The 22,193-nt window shown below is 41.6% G+C and overlaps 1 protein-coding gene across 18 annotated transcripts in view; it reads right to left on the reverse strand.

Annotated features, from left to right (window-relative positions):
* Nucleotides 1–9,409: 9,409 nt before the first annotated feature.
* The window catches only part of LOC113163220 (CLIP-associating protein 1-B-like), a 39,280-nt gene continuing 26,496 nt past the window's right edge, over nucleotides 9,410–22,193 (reverse strand). For 8 of the 18 annotated variants that reach the window (XM_026361629.2, XM_026361628.2, XM_026361633.2 and 5 more), the window contains 16 exons: nucleotides 21,747–21,994; nucleotides 21,442–21,505; nucleotides 21,076–21,078; nucleotides 20,728–20,891; nucleotides 20,314–20,536; nucleotides 20,039–20,134; nucleotides 18,879–19,031; nucleotides 18,569–18,675; nucleotides 16,072–16,216; nucleotides 15,329–15,566; nucleotides 15,169–15,222; nucleotides 14,854–15,056; nucleotides 14,643–14,771; nucleotides 14,312–14,518; nucleotides 14,054–14,170; nucleotides 9,410–13,626 (listed from right to left, as the gene is read on the reverse strand). In XM_026361629.2, the coding sequence (XP_026217414.1) occupies nucleotides 13,543–13,626; nucleotides 14,054–14,170; nucleotides 14,312–14,518; nucleotides 14,643–14,771; nucleotides 14,854–15,056; nucleotides 15,169–15,222; nucleotides 15,329–15,566; nucleotides 16,072–16,216; nucleotides 18,569–18,675; nucleotides 18,879–19,031; nucleotides 20,039–20,134; nucleotides 20,314–20,536; nucleotides 20,728–20,891; nucleotides 21,076–21,078; nucleotides 21,442–21,505; nucleotides 21,747–21,994 (2,235 nt within the window). In that variant the 3' untranslated portion in view covers nucleotides 9,410–13,542. The remainder of the gene's footprint in view (nucleotides 13,627–14,053; nucleotides 14,171–14,311; nucleotides 14,519–14,642; nucleotides 14,772–14,853; nucleotides 15,057–15,168; nucleotides 15,223–15,328; nucleotides 15,567–16,071; nucleotides 16,217–18,568; nucleotides 18,676–18,878; nucleotides 19,032–20,038; nucleotides 20,135–20,313; nucleotides 20,537–20,727; nucleotides 20,892–21,075; nucleotides 21,079–21,441; nucleotides 21,506–21,746; nucleotides 21,995–22,193) is intronic. The other 10 variants (XM_026361634.2, XM_026361640.2, XM_026361637.2 and 7 more) reach the window with 3 other exon arrangements.

Here is a 22,193-nt window from a genome sequence, read left to right on the forward strand (position 1 = left end):
GGAAAAGTAATAAAAGGTCCTAACTTTTCTGAACTTCTTTTTAATTTTTAATCTCAGGCATTTGGATTTTAGAGGAATAACTGAGTATTTTTGTAGTAGAGTAGCTAAAGTTACAGATAGCTGTAATTTAATTAACCTCTGTCACAGTTTCCCCTCCTGAACACCTCACCTGTCAATCATATTAATAGGTAATCGTAAACATATTTCTTATTGGTGTCCAGCCCTCATTAGAAAACTCATCATACTTTTACGGGGTTCTACACAATTTTGACACAATTTACCAACAAGCACAAGAGTCAGTTTAACCATATAACTAAGTACAACTTAACAGTTGTCACTGGAGTTTTTGACCCCTATAGCACCACACACACACACACACACACACACAGAACGAACAAACAAACAAACAAAACAACAGATCAAACTTACTTGGAGATCAACTTGAATATTTTAAGTTAACTAAATTACGTTTAACTTACTTTGTGTAGTAAACGAGTTCCTCATACTGTTTGTCCTTTGTTTACATGTTTATTGTGTCACATGTATGCAACACACAGACAGTTTCACACTATTTCAATTACTTATAGATGAGAAAGAAAACAGCGACCACATGCACTGGCCTGTTATGTTGCATGACAAATGTTTTATGTGGAGAAAAAACACCGAACGCATCTGTTTTTAGTTATAACTAAATGTTTACAAGTAAAATCTCGTAAGAACCTTTAACCCCAAAACACAGTCTCCATCAGAATACGAGGCTTGTTCATCGATAACTGAGCTGTAAATGCACCAGATTCATGACAAATTAACAAACTGTGTGTTTCCGTTTGTCAAATTATTGATTCTAAGGTCAAGAACAATCATTCAAGCTTAATTTGAAATGACAGTAATCCATGTTTATGTTTGTCTTTTATTGTCTGGTGATATAGATTTTACTGTCAGTTATTTACATAAATCCATCTGACTTAATAAAATAAAAGTCAGGATTTAAAGTCATGGGACTTCCCTGTCATCAAAATCTCATTTTAAGCATGTTTAATATTAAATGTTAGATTTAAGAAGGAGCTTCTCAGAAAACCTAATATTATTCTGCGTTCTTATTTTTGGTGATTATCTGCCTGGTCATGTTTTTATTCACCAGTGAACAGATGACAAAAGGTGACAAAAAGCAGATGTTGGATAAAGTTTCTTGAAATTGCATCGCTCAACTTTTCCGTCACAATTCTGGATTAGAGGGGGGGTTAAACCCTTCTGCTGAAGGAGGTGCTGGGGTTTTGGGGAGTCATAGTTCCTGGCAGCAGCAGAGGGAGGTCAGCGCCGCCACCTCGCTGCTCGCCGGGCCCTCCAGGTCTCCGCTCTCGGGAGGTTTGAGGATGGAGGTCCTCATTAAAGCCTCTCATCGCTCTGCCCTCTCCTCCTCATCACCTAGTCCAGCTTCTCTGAGGATTCACCCCACTAAACGTATGCTGGGACAGTCCAGGTGTCATCTAGCAGGTGACTACTGACACGCGCACACATCTGGTGGTAGATTCATTCACCTGCTTCTAATACAAATGGACTTTTTGTGTAAAATTGTTTTGCTTATATTAGTTTTACTTTTTCAATCATATTTAAAAAAAAACATCTTAAAAATCCCCTCCATCAAAAACCACTCAGTATGAATCTTTCCTAGTAGATACTAACTTTTTATTTTCTAATGACAGGGTGAGACCCTGGGCTTATCTTGGTACTGTAGGTAGGGCCAGTACAAACATGGGTTTCTGTTTTTTAGGGCGAGAGAAGCAGCAGCTATGATTTTTACGTTTCACCTTTGGACACACCTGTTTGGATCGAGATCTTCTCATATCTGGTAAGAATGAAGTATTAGAATTATACTGTTTATATATTGTGTATCTCTAAGACTATTTAATATGACTACAAACTACCAATTAGACAGAAAAACAAGACTGAAAACATTTTGTTCATGAAAAATGAACAAAATGACACAAACTGAACCACAGGTCTTTTTCCATGAGGATCGGACTGAGCTTCCTCAGGAGCTGGTGTCTTGTTTTGCTGATTGAAATAGTGATCTACCAAGTACTGAAGACACTTTTCATGAGGGAGCTGAATAATTTTCAGACTGCAGTAGTCATTAAAAGCTGCATTTTAGAAAACTAACAACAGGCTAAAAAACAGAGTGAGTATTAAGGGACAAACTCATCTGTAGCTGTTTTGTGTCTTTTTCCCATGATGAAGTGCCTCAGCTCCAACAGTTTCATAAACTTTACAGTCGAGGCCCTGACAACATGCTACATGCTAAAAGTCTAATCTGCAGCTGTTTGGTTGTTTCACAGCATGAAAAACACGACACAGCTGAGAGGTAGACTAAATATTTCACACATGCTGCTGATTACAAACATCCTTCGGCTCCTGAAATTTAGATTCAAATCTCACAATGCTGCCTGAAACAGGCCTGAAACATCCACAGAACTGTAGAAACTTCACCTAAAACACCTGAACCTGAGCTGCAGCCGTCTTTGATCTGGTTTCAATGGTCAACGGAGCAACGCTGGAGTTTGTTTTCAACGTTTCTTTTCAAACTCCTGACAGGAAAGCCTTTTTTTTTTTTCCTATACGAGGATGGAATCCCGTTGTGGTCAGACACAGAAAACATGTTCTCCTAGAGGGGAGTTCATCTCTTCTCGCAGTTTCAAAGCCAAAAAGCAAAAGGTGGAGAATAAAGCAGCTCTGTGCTTTAATGCCGGCTGCTCAGCGAGTGTTTGTGTCTCAATTTCTCTTCTCCCCCTCCTCTTTCTCCATCAGTGCCAAAGACGATGCTTTAGCAGCGAGTGAACACAGAGATTTTAATCATGAATCATAAATACCTGATTCTCTCCTAAGACTTGTCAGAGCAGTAATCAGAGGGAAGAAAGTTGGTACACCTTGTTCAGAAAGGCTTTTTGTGCTGAGGGCTCTGCAGAATAAAACATTCACCACTTGATGCAATGGTGATTTAAGTTTGCTAATGTTTTTCTCCCCGTGGTGAAAATGGGCTCACGTTCTGCCAAAAAGCCTCCAAACCCTGATTATTCTACAGACTCCCAGTTTATAAATCAACCTTTTCTCTTTGGAGAAGGAGGGTGGGGGGCTGTTTTCTTTACAAGCTGGTTCAACAGGCGGGAAATGCAGCATCATTTTCCACTGCAATTAAGAAGGAGGCCCTGATGCTGAGGCAGCACCCGGTGCCAGCTCTGTGTATGGCTCTGGCACCTTCCAGCCTTTTTCTGGAAAGACTTAACAGGCCCCTGCTGCATGTCTTGGCTCCGGGTTTTGAGCTGGAGTCAGTCTCCACTGACGTAATCCTTTAAGAAACGGCTCTCCTTGCTGGCTGCGAACCACGCCGCCTCTCCACAACATAAAGGGAGCCTTGCTGCGATTATCAGCACAGTGAATAACCCCAACATGAAGCCAAAGTTAGCAGAAAACATCTAAAAACACCCCCGCTCGCCCCTCCAGCTCCGCATTAGAGTCCATTTATGCAAAGCGTAGCTCGGTCTGTCAGCGGCTAATCATTACAAGGATGATCGATGGTGTTTATTTTCTGATGATGGAACGCAACCCCCTGCCTGATGATAATTGTAATAAAAAGGACAGATCAAGCCGGCAAAGTTATTAAATTATCAGACCATAATTTGCATTAATGCCGGCTGCTGAGAAGCAGGGGTGTGGGAGGTTGACAGAGGCCCAGCGCCGGCTTGTTAGAGGGAGAGTCCACCTTGAAAAGCTGCTTGTGCCCTTGGCCCCCTGCAGATCCTCAAAATCATGACACACCTGTCACATGACAGAAGCATCAGGCCGCTCAGGTTCCCCTGTCAGACGGTACTGATCCTTAGAAAAATAAAGACACCAAACAAACAAAACTACCTAATAAGCACAAAATTAACAATGGTATATAACTGGAAGGAGACTTAAACTGACCAAAAATAAAGACAAATCTTGATTTTATTCTATTTCTAGACAGAATTTAACAAAATAATAATTCTACATTGAAGAGTTTTGTGATTATTTTGCTTCGTATTCACAGGTTCAGTCAACAACATTAAACCCAAAGCCTCCTGTTCAGGTACAACTGAACTACTGTGTAAATAAAGTAAATAGAAATAAAAAAAACACATTAAACATTTATTTCAGTACAGAACAAAAGCACAAGATTTAAGAACTGATCTCTGAGTGATGATCCACAGCAGCAACTTTAAAAATGAATAAATCTACTGAAGTGGACTTTATTCATTTATCCAACTGGGGTTAACGACGTCAAGAAGCCAGATCACAGACTCCGTGTTTTCATTACTTCATATTAAATGGACGTATTCATCATCATTATTCAGTCTCAGCTAAGTGGTTCGGTGTCTTTTCACCAAACGGAGCTACAGATGCTGCCGCACGATAAAGCTCTGCACGAAACAGAGCTGGTGATTGGCTGATTACAACAAACAACAGCACCTGTCAGAAAAAGGTCCTCTCAGACCGGACCTCCAGCCCGAGTGGACCCACAAATATTCCTGTACACTCTTTTCTTTTTTAATGTTTGAACGTGTCTCAGAGGGAACGGGAGCTTGTGTTTGGGCGCCAGCTCGAAGGAAAAGATCCAGAGAAAATAAAGAGCAGAGAAGAAAAAGAGGCCAGTGGCTGACGGGGCGCTGCTGCTTTAAAGTGCAGCGCACCAGAAGAAATACATGAATGTGGAGAATTCCCAGTTTCTTCCCGACTGACATCAGCAGAGACGCATCCGAGCGCTTCAAACACACAACTTAAACCTCAGTCCTTTAGAACCACCTCCTTCCTTTCACTTCTCAGCTGTTGTTTCTTACTCTATATTCTCCACTCAGACTAGTTTTCCAATATACTGTGTGATTTAGGAGAAAAGTGGTGACTCCTCGCTGGTCAGAGCACACAACATTAACCTGTTTCTCTCCACTCAGCAGATGACGCACTGCACGAGGTAAATAAGCATCAGGGCTTTTTCCAGTGTCCACTTTGATGGGAAGTCATTTGATAAACACCCTCTGGTCAAGAGCACAGACACTGACCGGCTCATCAGGCTCAGGCAACATGAGGGAACATCCTCCACCCTATCAACAAGTACCAACAGATGGAGTACACAGGAACTCAAGGTGTGTCATGATGTGACCCTGCAAAATCTATTTTCACACAGCGTGCAGATTTAAAGATGAGCAAAGCTTCAGTTCGGTTAAATATTGGTGTGTGCGACGTTCTCAAGTGATTCAAGGCTCAATACGACCAGCTTCACACTTCCAAAGGGAAAAAACACCCAGAGAACATCGCTCTGACTGTTTAGACAAAAAGTCGTGTGAGCTCTTAAATTGAGCAGAAAAAAATAACAGAGTGCTGCATAAAAACACTGGAATTCAGCAAAACAAAGTGAAAACAAGCAGCAATTTGAACCCGAAGTCTAAACTTTGATTTCAACAACCAAGCAACGTGTGTTATTATGATTATGTTTCCATGAAGAGCCACAGCTCCAGCCAGTCCTGCAGAGAGTCCAGAGAGCCCGGTTGTGTCACCTCCTTCCTTTTATCACACCCCTGAATAAGCTCTGATGTTGTGACAGGAGCTCTCAGGATGAGCAGAGATCAGTAGAAACAGCTGCTTCCTGTGAGGAACAGCGAACACATCTGGGCAGCCGTGCACGACGTCGACATCAAAGAACACTTTTATTCATTCATTTATTCAGTGTTAAACATCTTAACATTTAAAAACTAGTGTCAATTTGGGTGAAGACGACCTCACGATGCAGCAGAAAGCTCAACAACAAACACGTGTGTCAACAGGTGTTTCATGAATCGTCAGGTTGAACTTTTTAACCATGTTTTATAAGAAATCCAGAAATAAAAAGGAAAGGAAAAAGAAACATCACCTGCTGATTGAGGCAGTGAGAGTCAAAGACTCAAAGCTTCAGAACAAGCAAATGTCTCTTTGAATGGACAGGGGAGCGGACAGGTGCATTCTGGGAAGTGGAGCAGCTTTAAAAAGCCTGCACATGAACTCCAACACTTCAGTGTTGACAGGTTCAGGATCCAACGCACTGTAGCTGTCGGTGCTTCAGCAGCTCTGAAGCTCCCTCTACTGTTCCCAAGTCGAACAACCTCACTGCGCGACGTCAGGTGAACACACACTGGAATTAAATTAAATTAAGAGCAAACATCCACCGAACAGCTGGAATAAAAAAAGCTGAACCTCTCCTTTGTCTCGTTTCTGGTGATTTCAGGGTTTCTCCTCACTTTAACACACTTTCTTGCTGCACTCGACGTTTTCTTGTGAGTGTATGGAGTCATATTATAGGAGCCGGTCTTATTTCTCTGGATCCACTTCCCTGTGCTCAGTGTTTTTCTGGAACGTTTAAATTTTAACCTTCTACATACATAACTTTCTCTTCGACTACATGTGAAAATGCAGAAATTAAAACAGGATAAATGAGCGGGCTGCAGTGCAGGTGAATCCTGTTCTGTTAAATAATCCTGATGAATAATGAAGGTGTGAGTCGGCCTGGCAGATCTCCCCTCCTGGGCAGACATCTAGTGTCAACCTGACAGGTCTCAGCACAGCTCGGGGACAAGGGGGGGATGAAGTTGTCTCCATATTAAGCAGGCAGATTAGACCTGTTAAATGGAGGGCAGCGTGGAGAGGTGCTGTACGTGGACCTCCAGGGTCTGCATCTCATCAGGTGAGGCCGGGCAGGGGGAGGGGAGAGTGTCGCCTCCACCACACCTCACTTCTTCCGCGTCCACAAACTTGAACTGACCCTGCGCTTCTGCCAGCCTCCAGCCCGGCCCTTCCCATCATGCACAGGGGCCGCAACGAGCTCCCATGAGCCTCGGCTCGCTCCCTGCCATCTGCCGTGATTTATAGAAAATGGCCGATGATTTATGGGCCAGTCATCTCACAATGAAGTTGTTCTCTTTCATTTGAGCGACCTCCCGACCTAGCCGCCACTCCCAGCCAGGTTGGGGAAATGTGCGCTAATCATGCACTATGAGGGCTTTTAAACAGGAGGGGGTGGGGGCTGCAAATGGAGGGCCCTTAATGAAATTAATTTTCAACAGCATGTGCATACTGATGAAACAGGCAGGGCCTCGGCGATGACACATGGCCACCGCTGAGAGATGCTAACGAAGGCCTTCTGAATGTTTGATGGCGCCGCAGCACCGTCCCCACGGCCGGCCTTGAGCTACGAATGAAACGCCCCATTAGGAGCCAGTGGTCCGGGGACGTGTTTAAAGATTTATACCGTGTTGGAGCGGAGCTTGTAAAGTAAACAGCACGGCCCTGCACAGTGATCTTCTGTTATCACCAGTATGCTGTGATCAGATCAGTGGAGCTCTGCAGGGACGTGTGAACACCAACATCCTCCTCCCATCCCAGTGTCATGTTACACTGAATACATGTCTAATAAAACTCTATTCTGATCATATTATAGACAGGGTTTGGGATTTTAAGTAACTAAAAGCTTATTTCACCAAATAAAACATATTTTCAGTGACGGAGCAGTAGGTGGATTTCCTAGAATACTCTCATCAAGTACAATTAGATGGTTCAGTTTTATTCTAATTTATAGTTTTACTCTGCAAAATGTCAAATATTCTGAAAAACTGATCAGTGTCTTTCAAAAAATCAGCTCGTCTATGATTTGTTCCAACAGTTTGAGACTCAAAAGGGAAAAAAACAGAATAATAAACAGAAGCAAAGATAACAAATATATAAATGTGTTTCTGTTCTCCTTTTTTTTTTTTTTTTATAATCCTCTGACGACCCCTCCGATTTACTGGATGACCCTTCAAATGGACCCAAACCCTAAGTTGGGAAACACTGGGCTAAGTACTAATAATAGCAGTAATATGTAGTAATAACTTCATATATGTGATATAGTGGCTCAACCTCATGTGTGGGTATTTTTACTGTGATACTTTAGCCATATTTTGCTGCTAATTCTTCTGTACTTGTAAAGGAGTATTTAAGTAAAGGAATAACCATGATGCTTAGAGTCTCAGTCTCAGCAGTACTACAGTATACTACATATTACCAGACATGTCAAAAAGCATTTTGTTGTTTAAATATTGTTTGAGTATTTGTGTTAGTAAGTAGATATAAATCTGTAAATCTGTACCTGACAGCTGATGTTTATTGAGCTGAAGTCTGAAACTCTGTCCCTCTCTCTGGTTTTTGGGGTGAAACTGTTTTCGTCCTGTAACAGAACAGAAGTCACAGGTCACAGCAGCAGAGATAATCGAGGGCTGATGGCACCACCTGCTGGTGGTGTCTGCTGCTTCTCTTTCTCCATGTTACACTGGTTTCAGCTTTTTCTGCTTATTTTGAAAAGCTGCACTCACTCTGTTGTGGCTTTAAATCCTCCATAGACCGACTGCTTCTATCTGCAGACTGCACCTAAAATATTTACAGAGTGGAGAAAAGGATCAATTTACCTTCTAGTGGTGAGTATCCAGTGTTACGTCAAACAAATATCATGATATTTAGTGATGAAGTGGAGCGTTCAGTGACGAGAACTTCATCTGAGTTAGAAAAGGTTCGGTGCTGAAGTCAGAGCTTTTAACAACACCTGATAGAAAACACCTGTGGTTGTTTTTTATGCAGGTACACATGGGAAATGTAGTTCAAATGTACAGAACACTCCATCAATACAACAGGGGAGAACCAAGTATGTGCATATGGTACTCAAGTAAAGCACTAAAAATAAAAGTACTCACTATGCACAATGCTGTAATCATTTATTTCAGAATGTTATTGTTATATTATTATTAATCGGATTCCTCAAAGGAATTAATGCTGTGGAGATAATTATAGGATAAACACACAAATCACAAACCAGGTCGTTAATCTAGTAAACTGATTATTAGTACTAGATAAGAAGTAACAGAATGTAGAAATACACAGAACTGTACTAAAGTACACTGAGTGAAGTTCTGTATTCAACATGCTCCTTAATATTAAAGTGTTGGCAGCAAAGTCTACTACCTGTTTTGCAGTAGTACTGCAGTATTCATTTGTTTCTCCTGTTACTCCTTTATCAATGATTTGATTTAGGGCTTGCATCCCTCCAAAGGGTCACAGATAAATCTAAAAGGTCACAAGACGATTAAACTAAACTCAACAATTATTTAAAGTTAAATCAATCTGATCCATTCGAATTAGAAATTACTCTTATATCATGAACAACTGAAATATCACAAGGAACCTGAAAAACTGCAGTTTTATATGGAGAAACTGCAGTTTTATATGGAGAAACTGCAGTTTTATATGGAAAAACTGCAGTTTTATATGGAAAAACTGCCGTTTTATATGGAAAAACTGCAGTTTATATGAGCTCACAGAATAAAATGATGACACGAGATAACAGAAGATAGTTTATTTCAAGTTCTGCAAAGTCTATCACAGGTGAAAGCGAACCAAATGTGGAAATATATACAGTCATACAGAGGAAAATAAAACGTCATATAAATACTGTGTAGCATGAAATTAAACTGACCAACTAAAAAAAAAAAAGAAAGAGCGGGAGCCATGCGTCGGAGGTGGTTTCGAAGGAAACTGTCGTCATTTCTCCTCAGGCTTGAAGCTTATTTACAGCATTGCATCTCATCATGTGCTCACACTGAAGTCCACCTTAAGAAGCAGTGTGTAGTAGTGTTAGTACATGGTTTGTATTGTACAGGACAACCAGGGATATTGCCAGAACTCTTTACCCAAAGGCACACATTCAGGAAATCAAAAGAACATCTTCTAATTTGGAGTTTTTGCTTTTGTCGAACTCACTGATAGCAACACAGACGGAAACTATTCCTGTGACGTTCACATGCAGGCGTCACCGTGTACAAAACAGTAAAGGGAAACGAGTCGCAGCGGCTGACACTGGATCACTGCTACTGGACGATATGATTCAGTGGTTCTGACGGCAACATTCGGTCCAGAGTGGATCAAAGTGAGAAGAGAGACGCCGGTACGGTACATGTAACAGTCTGATGCGTCTGGAGAGAGAAAATAAGGCCTGGAGATATTCACCAACACCAGCTTCACACTCTGGACAGTAAATATGAAGCTGTTTTAGAGCTGGAGTGGAAAAATGATTTCAGTGTTTAACGTATTAAAGTATTGACTTTCAACTATTTTTATTAATTGTAATTTCATAGAGATTAATTCAAGTACTAATGAGTGATCTGTGTAAACATTAATGTTCAACTGACAAATCAGATATTTGGAGAAAAACAATCTTCTTCCTTTTTTAAAAACAAATATAAAGTTCAGTTCCTCTTCCCACCTGATAATTTAAAGAACCAGCTTCATTTTTAGCACATAAATGTGACACTGGTACCCAAAACATCACAGTTCTCTTTATTTTAAAGGACAGGTTCACAAGTTTTCAAGTGTGTCTTAAAACAACAGTAAGGCGCATGTAGGACTAGTCTAACAGGATTCTTCATACTTTCCATTACAACATGCACCTTTTATCTATTGTCAGTGATGAGGGACAAAACTCACAGTCCTCACTATGTGCAAAATAACTTTTTAAAGTTACTAGAAGTTTAAAAGAAAGTGATCGAACTGTTTTCTTATGAAAAACAAAAAAACTGCAGAATCAGCTGAATTTTATCTTGAAATAAAATAAACCATCACTTCTATTAAAGGTGCATTAACAAGGAATCAAACCAAAAGAATAACTACAGTTCCTGAGCGCTGTTTAAAGACACACTTTGAAATTGTCAACGTATTCTTTAAATCTCCACTGGAGCGTTTGTTTGGACTTGTCTAGTGTGCCAGACGGGTGGAGTTTAGCACCAGGAAAGTTCAACCAGTCAGAGGATTAAAGATCTCAGTAAGTTTTCCTTCATCGTAACTGTACCTGAACCTTTCTGCTGAGATACAGTACATACAGCGGAGTTATTAGGCGCGTTTGTTAGTATTATAATAAGCAGCAGTAACATTTTATGAGAGGTGCACTTTAAAAAATGACTCTTCTGTCATTGACCAGCGAGAGCGTCTCAAAGGAGGAACCCTATGGATATTTACAGTGCGTCGACGTGAAAATCGAGTTTATTGCTAATGTCCAAAGATCAAACACTTCCACACTCGTTTCATTTTCAAACCAGAACCACAGTAACGCTGGCGTTTTACAATTAATCAATTAGCACTGTCGCTTGCTTTAAGTAGCGTCTAATGATCCAGATTCGCAGGCTCTCTGACAGATTTAAGTATTGCCCATTTGTCATTCGCTACAACAGTTCACATTTTAAAGGTCCAAGTCTCAAAGTGACTTACATTCAATTTAGGAATAAGTGATACAGAGTTTCTTCAAACAAATTAAACCATTTTTTAAAACAAAAAGACACTTACAACCTTACAAATAAATCACTGATTATTAGTTCACTGCTAACAAAACTGTCATGAATAAATACTGATAGGATTTTTGAGACATTTAGACTTTTATCTCGACCTTTAGATTATATTTTCATTCTAATATAACGTATATTTGTGTGTTTTTGTAATAGTAGTCTTGACTTGACAGCGTGTGAAAAACACCAATAAACTCAGGTTAATGAGAACTGGGCCCTCAGGTTTTCTTTTATTCTCCTAAAATCTTTATACTGTAATTTCTGAGTATGTGAGTTTAGGGCAGACGATAAGTCTAACAAACGGTAGGTCCATGAATCCGTTTGACTTTCCATTTAAAAATACACATCAGGAAGCTGGAAAACTGATTTTCTTTTGTTAATTAGATCGGTATAATATCACTTTCTCAACACAGCTGCTCATAACAAACTACTGTGTTTATCTGTTTGTGTGAATCTACTTGAATCTGGAGTTGTGTTGATGTCTCTGGTCCCACTGTAAATCAAGATCAGCAGGTTCTGGTCTTTGAACAGAAAGCCTTCATAATAAAACTTCAATCATGACACTGAGTACATGCTAGCTGGTCAAGCAGACAATGGGATGTATAATATCAGGACATAAGATATAAAGATAGATAAATACTCATATTTAAACTTAACTATGAGTTCAATTAAACTACGTCAGGTCTGACAGTGTTTTGATGCCAGCTCTCTGCTTCAGCTACTAAAGCTAACGTTAGCTAAGCTAAGCTAAGTAAAATAACAGTATCTGGAGACTAGGGGGCGAATTTTAAGTTCTACTAAGTAAAAACAACTTCTAATGTTAAGTAAAGTACTCGAGTACTATTTTTAAATTAGTCCAAAAAGTCAATTTAATCCAGACAAAAACTGAAGTCCAACTTCCTTTAGTTGTATTCTTTAAAAGAAAATCAAAGTGATCAGATTACACTAACTAAATCCTTCTTTGTTCCATCTCTAAAAGTGATGCTCGTAGATTTATTTTATTTTAAAATAACACTGATATCTTCTGCTGGTACTTGGGCCCGATATAATACTTAAAAGAAAACTTTTAAAATCACTGTAGTGCTTAAAATCATTGGCCAGCCAAATGATCGTTTAGTATAAACTCCCATGAACTTGGATTTCACATTTTGGATGGCTGACACTTACTGAGGTGTCATCCCAATTTCAAAATGAAAGCTCATTGATTAATCTTCAAATTGACCCTCGAGTTCAGCCTTTTAAAGACCGTAGCGCCGCTTTCTTTAACCGCTCAGTGCAGCAGTTTAAAATTCATCAAATGCACACGTTAAAAACTGGAAAATTCCCCAAAGCCTTTAAGACTGATCCACCGATGAGGCAGTAGTTCAGGAAGAGGAAACACAGGTGAGATCCACAGTCATTCAAAGCTCTGTACATTCAATATATGATAAGGTTTGATGTGTCAAAGCAAAACATTGTTCAGAGAAGTGGATTAAAGGTACTAAACATGATTAAAAATACTTAAAGACACAGGTTTCCTCCTGCACTGAGAGGAGGCAGAAACTCTCCTCTTCTCCCACGATTTCAAACCGTAAATTCTTCAAAAGTTCACAAAGACGGTCTTGATGCTAGCAGAACGCTCAGAAACCTAAATCCTAAATCACCCTAAATCCACGTGGCAAACAGCATTTGTAAAGTTGATGTGATGGTGAATTAGGAGAGACTAGGAAGAGATCTTGGTTTCAGGCACACAGCCTCTAAAAACAGTTTCCTATGATCACATTGGTTCCGTCGTACGTCGACGGATGATAAAGTTTAAGGCTCGTGACTCTAGTGGTAGTGTGAAAGATGAAGAAGAGGGTCAGGTAGAGGACCTGGTTCTTTGTGAAATGTCTTAGCTACCAGGATCAACTGACCTAAAGAAAATGACCTATGTGTTCAAGATGATAAGAAGATGGTCCAGAAACTGGAGCCACGACAACATGAGCTCAAAGACGACTTCAGCTTCATCAGCAGCCGAAGAAGTGAAATGTTTGGTTGGGAAGATGAGGTTTTTGGCGCAAGCCTGGGCCCTACAAGGAACATCTAAATAATCCCATCTTCAGATGAGCTGAGGGAATGAAATGGTGTCTGTCTTAAAGCTGAGCGTGTGCTGCCGGAGTTAGTAGGAGGAGATGTCGGAGGAGCTGCTGCTGTTGCTTGTGGAGGTCTGGGCCCTCTTGATGTACAGGTTAAGCAGCTTCATCTGTAGGAAGAAACAGCAGGAGGGTTAAAGGACTCCACCTCTGAGGCTACGACGGCACCCTGCCTGAAACACTCTTAGCAGAGTTCCACTTCAAACTTCCCTGCTCCTTCCTGACTTTACTGGGTAAAATGATTTGTACCTGTGATTACTTTTTTTCAGGTTTTTCTTGCAAAAGACTTCCTGAAAGAATAAAACTTAAGTTTCGAGGTTGTAAAATTGATCCCGTCCTAACAATGATTCTGTATGTCACAAGTATAGATATAGATGTTTTCACATTTGATTTAGCAGCTGCTATAACAAGTCCTGAAACAAAACTGAAAACATTTGGTTAAAACACTAAAATTAGATAAAGTTTCAGAGCTGTCTTATTTTTTCAGATTACAAAAAAAAATGGTGTAAAAGCACAACAGATGGAGAGTGAGTGAACCTTGCTGCCTGTCAGCTGAGCCAGGTAAGGCTTCAGCTCCTCTCCGATCACAGAGTAGATGGCGACCAGGCAGAAGACGCTGGCCTTCCTCACACTGCTCTCTGTGTTGTCATAGCCCTGCAACAGCAGATGATACTGAATCAAACAAAAGATTTTAACTCCAGAAATCTGTATCAGTGCTTCATCCAGTGAATAAAGCAAGCAGCAGGCGTTCACCAGCAAAGGGAAAAACAAATGCATGTTATCAGCATGTCTCACCTGCAGGAGTCCAGGTATGACATCCGGCAGCAGCTGGTGGAGTGGCTCCTTTGCGATGCGTTCGATAGCCCTCGTTTGCATCTTGATAGCAGCCAGGTTAATGGGATAGTCGGCCGTCTGCACAATGGGACACAGAACCTTGATGCACTGCTCTGGGTGGATGGAGCCTGCGATCGCAGAGGCTGCTTCCTCTGCTGCCCGCACGACCTTAAGAAGCAAAAGACATGATGTCAAAACAAACAGTATTCCTGATTCAAAGGACAAAATGTTTACATGGTTTTTACACAAAGTTGCCTCCAGGAAACTCTATACTCCATCGAAATAACATCACCTCTTTGTGTGAATCTTTATGAGCCTCCAGCGTCTTCATGATGGTGAGCTCGGCATAGTTCTTAAAACGGGCTGGCTGGTTCCTCAGAATCTCCTTCAGGACCCGCAGAGCCAGCGCTCGGATTGTGTGCTGAGGGAGAAAAAGCTCCATTCATAAAATGTCTTCAACAAATATGACGTCATAAGGTTTTTTTCAGGCCTCATGTCCTCACGTCTTTGTCTCCCAGCGTCTCGAGCAGCAGCAGCAACATGGTCTTGAAGTGTTCCTCCCAAACCACCAGGCTGTCCTCCCGGGCCACCTTCAGCAGCTCCAGCAGGGTACTCCGTCGCTCTTCAGGGCCCCGCTCCCCTGACTGACTCTGGGAGAGCTCCTTCAGCAGCTCGCCAACCAGCTCCAGCTGCTCAGCTGGGCCTGCTGTGGGACAAGGACATAGAAACATGAGAAGATGCTAAAACGGTTTCTGTCACTAAACATTTGCTCCTGAGTAAAATGCATGTTTGTGTTTGGTTGCACGTTTTCTCTTTACCAGGGAAGCTTTTGGGATTTAGAAACTTGTTTTCAACACATTCTTGCCGGTGCACTGCAAAAGGTAACAAGAAACAGAAAAAAACATTCAACATGACATGAACTAAAAGCAAAAAATAATTTTTTTATTAATAATTAGACCAACAGGAACAAAATCTCACCATCTCGCAGCTGCTCCACACCTCCCTCATACAGAGCCTCCTTCAGAGCAGCTTTGTCCAGAGTGCTGATGCTGTCGGTGTAGTTGTACGGGTTGTACTCTCGGAAACGAGGGCCAGCAAATGATCTTGGAGAAGGCGTGTTCAGCAGTGAGGTCTTGTTGTCTAGAGCTGTGCGTCCACCCTCCACCACGTCACCACCATGCCGAGAGTCAGAGTCTGGGGATGCTCCGAATCCAGGCTAAGAAACCAGAATCAGAGGCAACAGGAGAAACTCAGGAACGAGTTTATTTGATGCACTAATTCACGTAATTAGGGCTGTAAGAAAAGGTTTTCTTCTCTTTGACACACAGGAACCGGGTGTCGAACCACTCACTGCTCTAGCAACCGAGCTACATGTCGCCTATTCGTCTTTCTCAGATATATCTAACCTCAGTGACACTGTTTCGAAAAACCCCTACAAAAGTTTCTTTACTCCAGAGACTAATTTACATACAGGAACAAAATCTAAAACTAAACGATAATCCAATTAAACAATTAGCTGATTAACTAGAAATTATTCTGCAAAATAGATGATAACGGAATAATCAACATTCCCTTGTTTCCTCCATTCATATATGATGTTAGCTGATTTTATATCTTTACGTTTGAGAAACCCACTTAATTGAGAAAATGAGCAGCTTATTCATCTTTCATGAAAATAAATAATGATGTCACATTTTTCACTCCACTTTGTTTCTCCTCACCATGCCGTCCCTCTTGCTGTCCCGTCTCAGCTCCATCAGATCTTCTTGACTACGGAAGCTGAAGTTCTGGATGGCCTCTGTGACGCCGCGCAGAGAGCTGTAGATCTCGTCCGAGTTTAGGTTCTCGCTGTCATACTCCAACATGCTGCAGCGTGGGAGAGGGGGATAGACATGCTGTTAGAAAACGTAATCACATTGAAGCTGTTCAGTGACTAAAGGTTTGATTATGAAGGAAACAGTAAATCATTATACTGAGTGTGGATTTTTTTCTGAGTGGAGTTCTTCAGGATCTGAAGCTAAAAAGCCTAATCTAAAGCCCCTTAGATGCTTTTATGTAGTGAGCCAAACCTTCAGATAAGAGGATCAGTCATTTAATAGTTACAGATTAGCACTGCTTTCGTGTAAAGCTTGTGAGTAATGATCAAGGGCACCGTTCTAGATACGAAGCAAACACAATCCTTGATGTACTCTTGTTATTTTTACTACATTGTGTATAATATTCTAAAAAGTAAAAACCTATTTTAAGAATTTCAGTGCCAGTCAAACCATGCAAGTTTCGTCCATGATTAGAAAACAGGCAGCAAAGCCGTGCATGTTGACAAACTGACGCAGAAAGAGACAAACAGGTGAGTCGAGCTAAGACAGGTTACACAGGTCGCACATTTTCTCACCTGAGAGTTTTCAGTTTGTGATAAGAAAGCGAAGTAAAAGTAAGATGGTGGACAGTAACAAACAATTTGAGCAGATGGAGGCACAAATTGTTGCAGCAAAGACGAAGACTGTTCATCAGTCAGAGGTTTAAGGGTTTCACAGTGTGTCACTGTATATACAGCTGAGCATCAGTTAATCAGTTAACAAATGCTCAACAGAGAAGGGTTGGGGTCAGTTAATAACAGGACTACTGCAGAAAAAACGATTTAAGGTCAACATGGATTTTAGTCAGATCACCCAGAATTACTGTGAAACCTCATAAGAAAGAGGAAGAGGAGAAGGAGAAGCAGGAAAAAGGGGGGTGGGGTTACCTGGGTGAGTAAGCTCGCCGCAGGGCCTTGAGGGAGGGGAGGGCAGTGGGTGGAGGAAGAGGGGAGGGGAAGGGTGCAGGAGGGAACTTGGAGAGCCCGTCTGCACTCCAACCCCACAGCCGACTGCAACCAGCCGGGGAGAAGAGCAAGGTAAGGAAGAGGGGAGGAGAGGAGCCCAGAGAGAAGATAAAGATGTGAGAAAAGTCGAACATAAGGAGAAGCACCGTTCTCAGTTAGTTAGTATGGGCGCTGGTATGGACCAGGATCATGCAGTAGGATGTTAGCATGAGTTAGACTGTTGACACAAAGTCATTTAAAGAACTTTCTAAGGTGAAACCTGAGCAGGTGTACAACAGTTTAGACTGGAGACTCCTTTGTAGCTTTCTAAAGCAGATAAGATGATTATTGGTGTTGTTTTCTGTTTACATTTCACCGATAGGCAAAACTACACAAAATCATGGAATTACCTTCCACTGTCATGTGGATGATACGCAGCTCTTCTGAGATTCCTAATTTAGAGTCCTGGTCCACGCTAAAAAGCTGGACGTCACATAATTTTCTACTTCTTAATCCAGATAAAACTGAGACTCTTGACAGCTGTGTGATTTCTCAGAGCCTGACAGTTGCAAATCTTGGAATCACATTTGATCCTTGCCTCTCTTTTGAACACCACTTTAAAGATATCACTAAGATTGCCTTCTTTCACCTATATAATAGGTCAAGCTTTCCCCAATGGAGCATTAAAAGTCTACAAATGGTCCAGAATGCTGCTGCTAGAATTTTGACTAAATCCAGGAAAAGACCATATTTCTAGTCTTAGTTTCCCTCCAGTGGCTCCCTATTGAAGTCCAACCAGATTTCAAGGTGCTTCTGATGACACACAAAATCTTGAATAGAAATCCCTGACACTCCCTAGTGCCCTTTGCTTTCTGAATGCAGGGCTCTTGTTTGTCTCCAGAGCTAAAAAGAAGTCAGCAGGCTGCAGGGCCTTTCCCTACCGTGTCCCACTACTTTGGAATAACCTACCTGCTGACATCAGACAGTCCCACTCTGAAGAGGTTTTCAAATCAAAACTTAAAACACATTTATACGCCCTAACATTCAATTAGTGACAGGGATCGTACGCCTAATGGTACTTGATTGGTGAGCGGGTTTCAGTCTTAATGAACTGATAAGCCCAGTATTCCAGTTTAGCCCATTTAGCCCTGCCGGCGAGATCAAAGCATTAATCCAGACAATAACTGCATCATTTAATTCTCTGTTATTCTCTCCCAAGTACATGAGCACACATGCTGTGGGCAGTGATTGTACCCTATCTGTTCCTTGACATTGTCCACTATCCTATTGTTTCTCTACTGTCCCCTCATCCTAAACGGTAAAGGCAGATGGCCGCCCACCCCAAGCCTCGTTCTGCTAAAGGTTGTGGCTGTTGAGTCCAGGTGCAGTGTGGCAGAAGAGTCAATAATGAGGCGTACCTGGGAGAAAGGCCACCATGGGAGCAGTTGGTGGGTGAGGTGAGCGGGCTGCTGTGGCTGCTGGGCTGCCGAGGAGGCATTCGACCAGACGAGTTACTTGGAGACACCTGCAAATCAGCAGAACACACAAATTTCAAGTTAGACACATTACACGTGATTGTGTAATATCTGTGATTTCCATTTACTTAAACTTATTCTAACTTATTTAAATTATTCCTCTAAATTTATCTCTTTTCAGAGCAGCAGCAGAAAACCATGAAAGAGCTAGTGAATGCACTTTATCAACGAGGGTCCTCAGGGTGTGTGTTACCATGCCAATGCCGCTGTTAGCGCTGGCGTTTCTCAGGTGGTTGTGCAGCAGCTTGGTGGTCCCGTCCTGGAAGGTCTTGGGCAGAGCTCCTAGCAGCATGGTGAACTCTGGGGTGTTGAGCTCAAACAGGGCGATCAGCACCACCTGGGCCGCCTGCACATGTACACACACAAAAAATCACTTGATTTATCTCTACAATTTGTCTTGTAACGTGTAAAAAGCACTGGATTGGCCCTATATGCTGCAAATTGGCCTGTAAAATTCCCATTGATTAGAACAGGATTTATATCACAGGTCTTCAACCCTATTAATAAAATTACTAAATCTTACTCATGTGGAATCAATTAGTTAAGTAAAATCCTTTATAGCTTCTGTGCAGAAAACACAATAAACTCAGAGATAAAAATTAAATGCAAAGGTTCTCATACTGCAGGACATTCATTATGAAATGACCAGTGACAATAGGTAACTGGGACAATAATTATTACATATAGGTAAAAAACACAGACACATAAACTCTGTACAGGATTAAAATCACCGTGCAGCAAACCTGACCAACTCAAAAGTCTAGTTTTCCTGATACTGTAAAATTATCATTTTAGAAAATGAATGAGATGATGATTCATTCTGAACCCGAACATAATTGTAATAATTGAAAGTAAATGCTACATGTTAAGAAGCATGTTTGTTTATTTCAGTGAACATGCAGCAAGTCAATTCTCAACTCAAAAATGAAAAGAAATTAAAACTTCTACATTGAATCTTCTGCGGCAAAAAACAAATATATCAAGGTTTATCAAGGTTTACTGATAAAAAGTTAAAAGCAAACCCCAAAGGTCCATGCAGAACCCTCTGGAAAAGAACCATGGTTATGTTTAGACAAGTCAGCACAGTTAGTTTCAGAATAAAAGCATGCTCAGTCCACTGCCCATGTCCCTGTTCATGTTTTACTGAATATGAAACAGTATAAAATATAAGACACGGATGCAACATGACCCTAAAACACAGAGTTAGTGTTAAAAAGCATTCACACAACTCTGTTATTCTGAGCGTTTTCAAATCCACATGACTGAACAGACTGACAGCAGCTTCTTGGGTTTGTCAGGCTGGATTAGAGCAGGTTATATTTTTGGGTCATGCCGTTTTGTTGGAGATTCTACCTGCTTGCACCTTTCCTCCTGGTTGGCCTCCCCAGGCAGAGAGGCCATGGTGCTGGGTCGGCCTGAGAAATCCTCCCCTGCCCAGTTATGAAGGGTCTGGGGGAGTTGGTGGATGAGAAATGGCGATTGGAAAAAAAAAAATCAAGATGTGAAAATGAAAACTGAAACAAAGAGAAACTAAACTTTTGCGAACAAGACAAAAAGACAAAATAAAAACCGTGTGCAGAGAGAAAATGGAGGTAGTACGGGAACCCCACAGCGTCGCGCCTTCATACCTTTCGAACGTCTGAGCTCTTAGGCTCCGTGGTCCAGGTGATGATACGGGAGACAGCGAGACGTGTCTCACTGGAGTTGACAAAGTCAGCAGGGTCCATCTGACGAGCTAGAGCCTCGATGTAGCGCAGGATGGCCACCTTCACCTTCAGGTTGGGCGTCTGCGTCTGATCCACGATGAAACGCATCAGGATGTTGAACTGCTGCTCATACGGGAAAGACTCTCTAGAAGAAAGAAACCTGAGTTGGTAACTAAGAAATGTCATTTTTGCAGTTTTTGAATGTAAAAGTTCCAGAAAATCTACTTTAACCCTGAAGAAAATCGTCTTTTTATTTGTTTGAATTAAATAAGAATCCACTAAGTACTTTTCAATACATCATAGTTCTTATGAAAGGATTTCAGCACTGCTGTTAACCTGGTGACATCCAGGGCCTTCTGGACTTTGGCCTGGACGGAGCCCAGCAGGTCAGCCCCCATCTTCTTCAGCAGCTGGGTGAGAAGGACAAAGAGCCAGTCCTGCAGGTCTTCTCTGTGCAAAATGATGAAGTCCACCAGTGTCTCCAGGAACATACTGAAGACCTGAGATAGAGAGGAAGGGATGAAGAGGAGGAAAGGTACGGAAAGATGGAAGGAAGGGAGAGCATGATGGAAGGAACAGTCTGTTTTATTGTTCACTGTGTTCGTGCACCAGTGTTTGAGCTCAACAGGACAGGACAGTTCACAACGAGCAGCTGGTTTGATCAGAATGTGAGCAAACACTTACTCTCTGGTGTTTGTTAAGAGTCCGCAGCAGCGAGGAGGCATGCAACAAAAAAACACACTGTGTTAGTTTCTCCTGCAGTTAGTTCTGATGTGACCAGTGAAATCAGGCAAACTGGAAATATTCTGATCACCAGCTGCAGTAAATCCTAAAATGAATGTACCACCTGCTGTCATTTATGATACCAACCAAGGAGACTTCATATTGATTAAAGCATTACTGAGTGATAATCTGTCTCTGTGGGGAAACTGCAGCTCTGAAGATTAATTTCTGTTCAGTCACTAGTGTTAGTTTCCATGTGTTTGTCAGTGATACACTCTGTGTGAAACATGCTCTGTGTTACAGAAGTCAAGCTGGATCAGATCTCACCTTGCTGTGAGGGTCTGCAAACATCCTAGTGAAGATCTCGCAAAGCCTCTTCAGCTCCACACGACTGTTGAGAGAAAAACAAGCAAAAGTTTCTTCTTTTCATGTGAATTATCTCATGACTGAAATCAGTTTCAAACATCAGAAAACTGATCTGATCTGTCTCAGTAAGTTTGATTACAGATCTTCCTGGTTCACGGTTGAAGTGGTCATATTATGCATTTCGTGGTTTAGTAGTAGCTGGATACTAAAATAATAAAACAGTACACACGTTTCAGGTATATGAATCTTACATAATGGACACCCACCTGAGCATCCTTTGGCTCTTGAGCAGATTTTGCAATCCCAGCAGCCCCTCCTTTCTCTCAGACCAGTTGGCGCTGGCGCAGTGGTTGAGCACCTCTGCCACGTCCTCTGTCTGGCGCAGGTAGTGCGGAGCCATCCCACCGTTGCGGGAGCTGAATGAGCGCTCTGAGCAGGCGCTGGAGGCATCGCTGTTGGCGTCATCATCTGAATACATGCCTGGTGACTCAAAACGCCGCCTCACTGGTCTCCGCTGAGTAAAAAAAAAAAACACAGATGTTAATAGGGTTCACACGCAGGACTGAAGAGTAACGCCATCATGTTTTCCCTGCAGTCATGCCAATGTAAAGCTGCTGCACTGGGAAGATCTATGATACCATGCAGCTACAGCGTTAAACCACATGCAGCTTTGTGATGATGATGTCTTACTGTATGTGATAAATAACACAGGG

Source organism: Anabas testudineus, chromosome 2, assembly GCF_900324465.2.
Source record: "Anabas testudineus chromosome 2, fAnaTes1.2, whole genome shotgun sequence".
Taxonomy (NCBI): domain Eukaryota; kingdom Metazoa; phylum Chordata; class Actinopteri; order Anabantiformes; family Anabantidae; genus Anabas; species Anabas testudineus.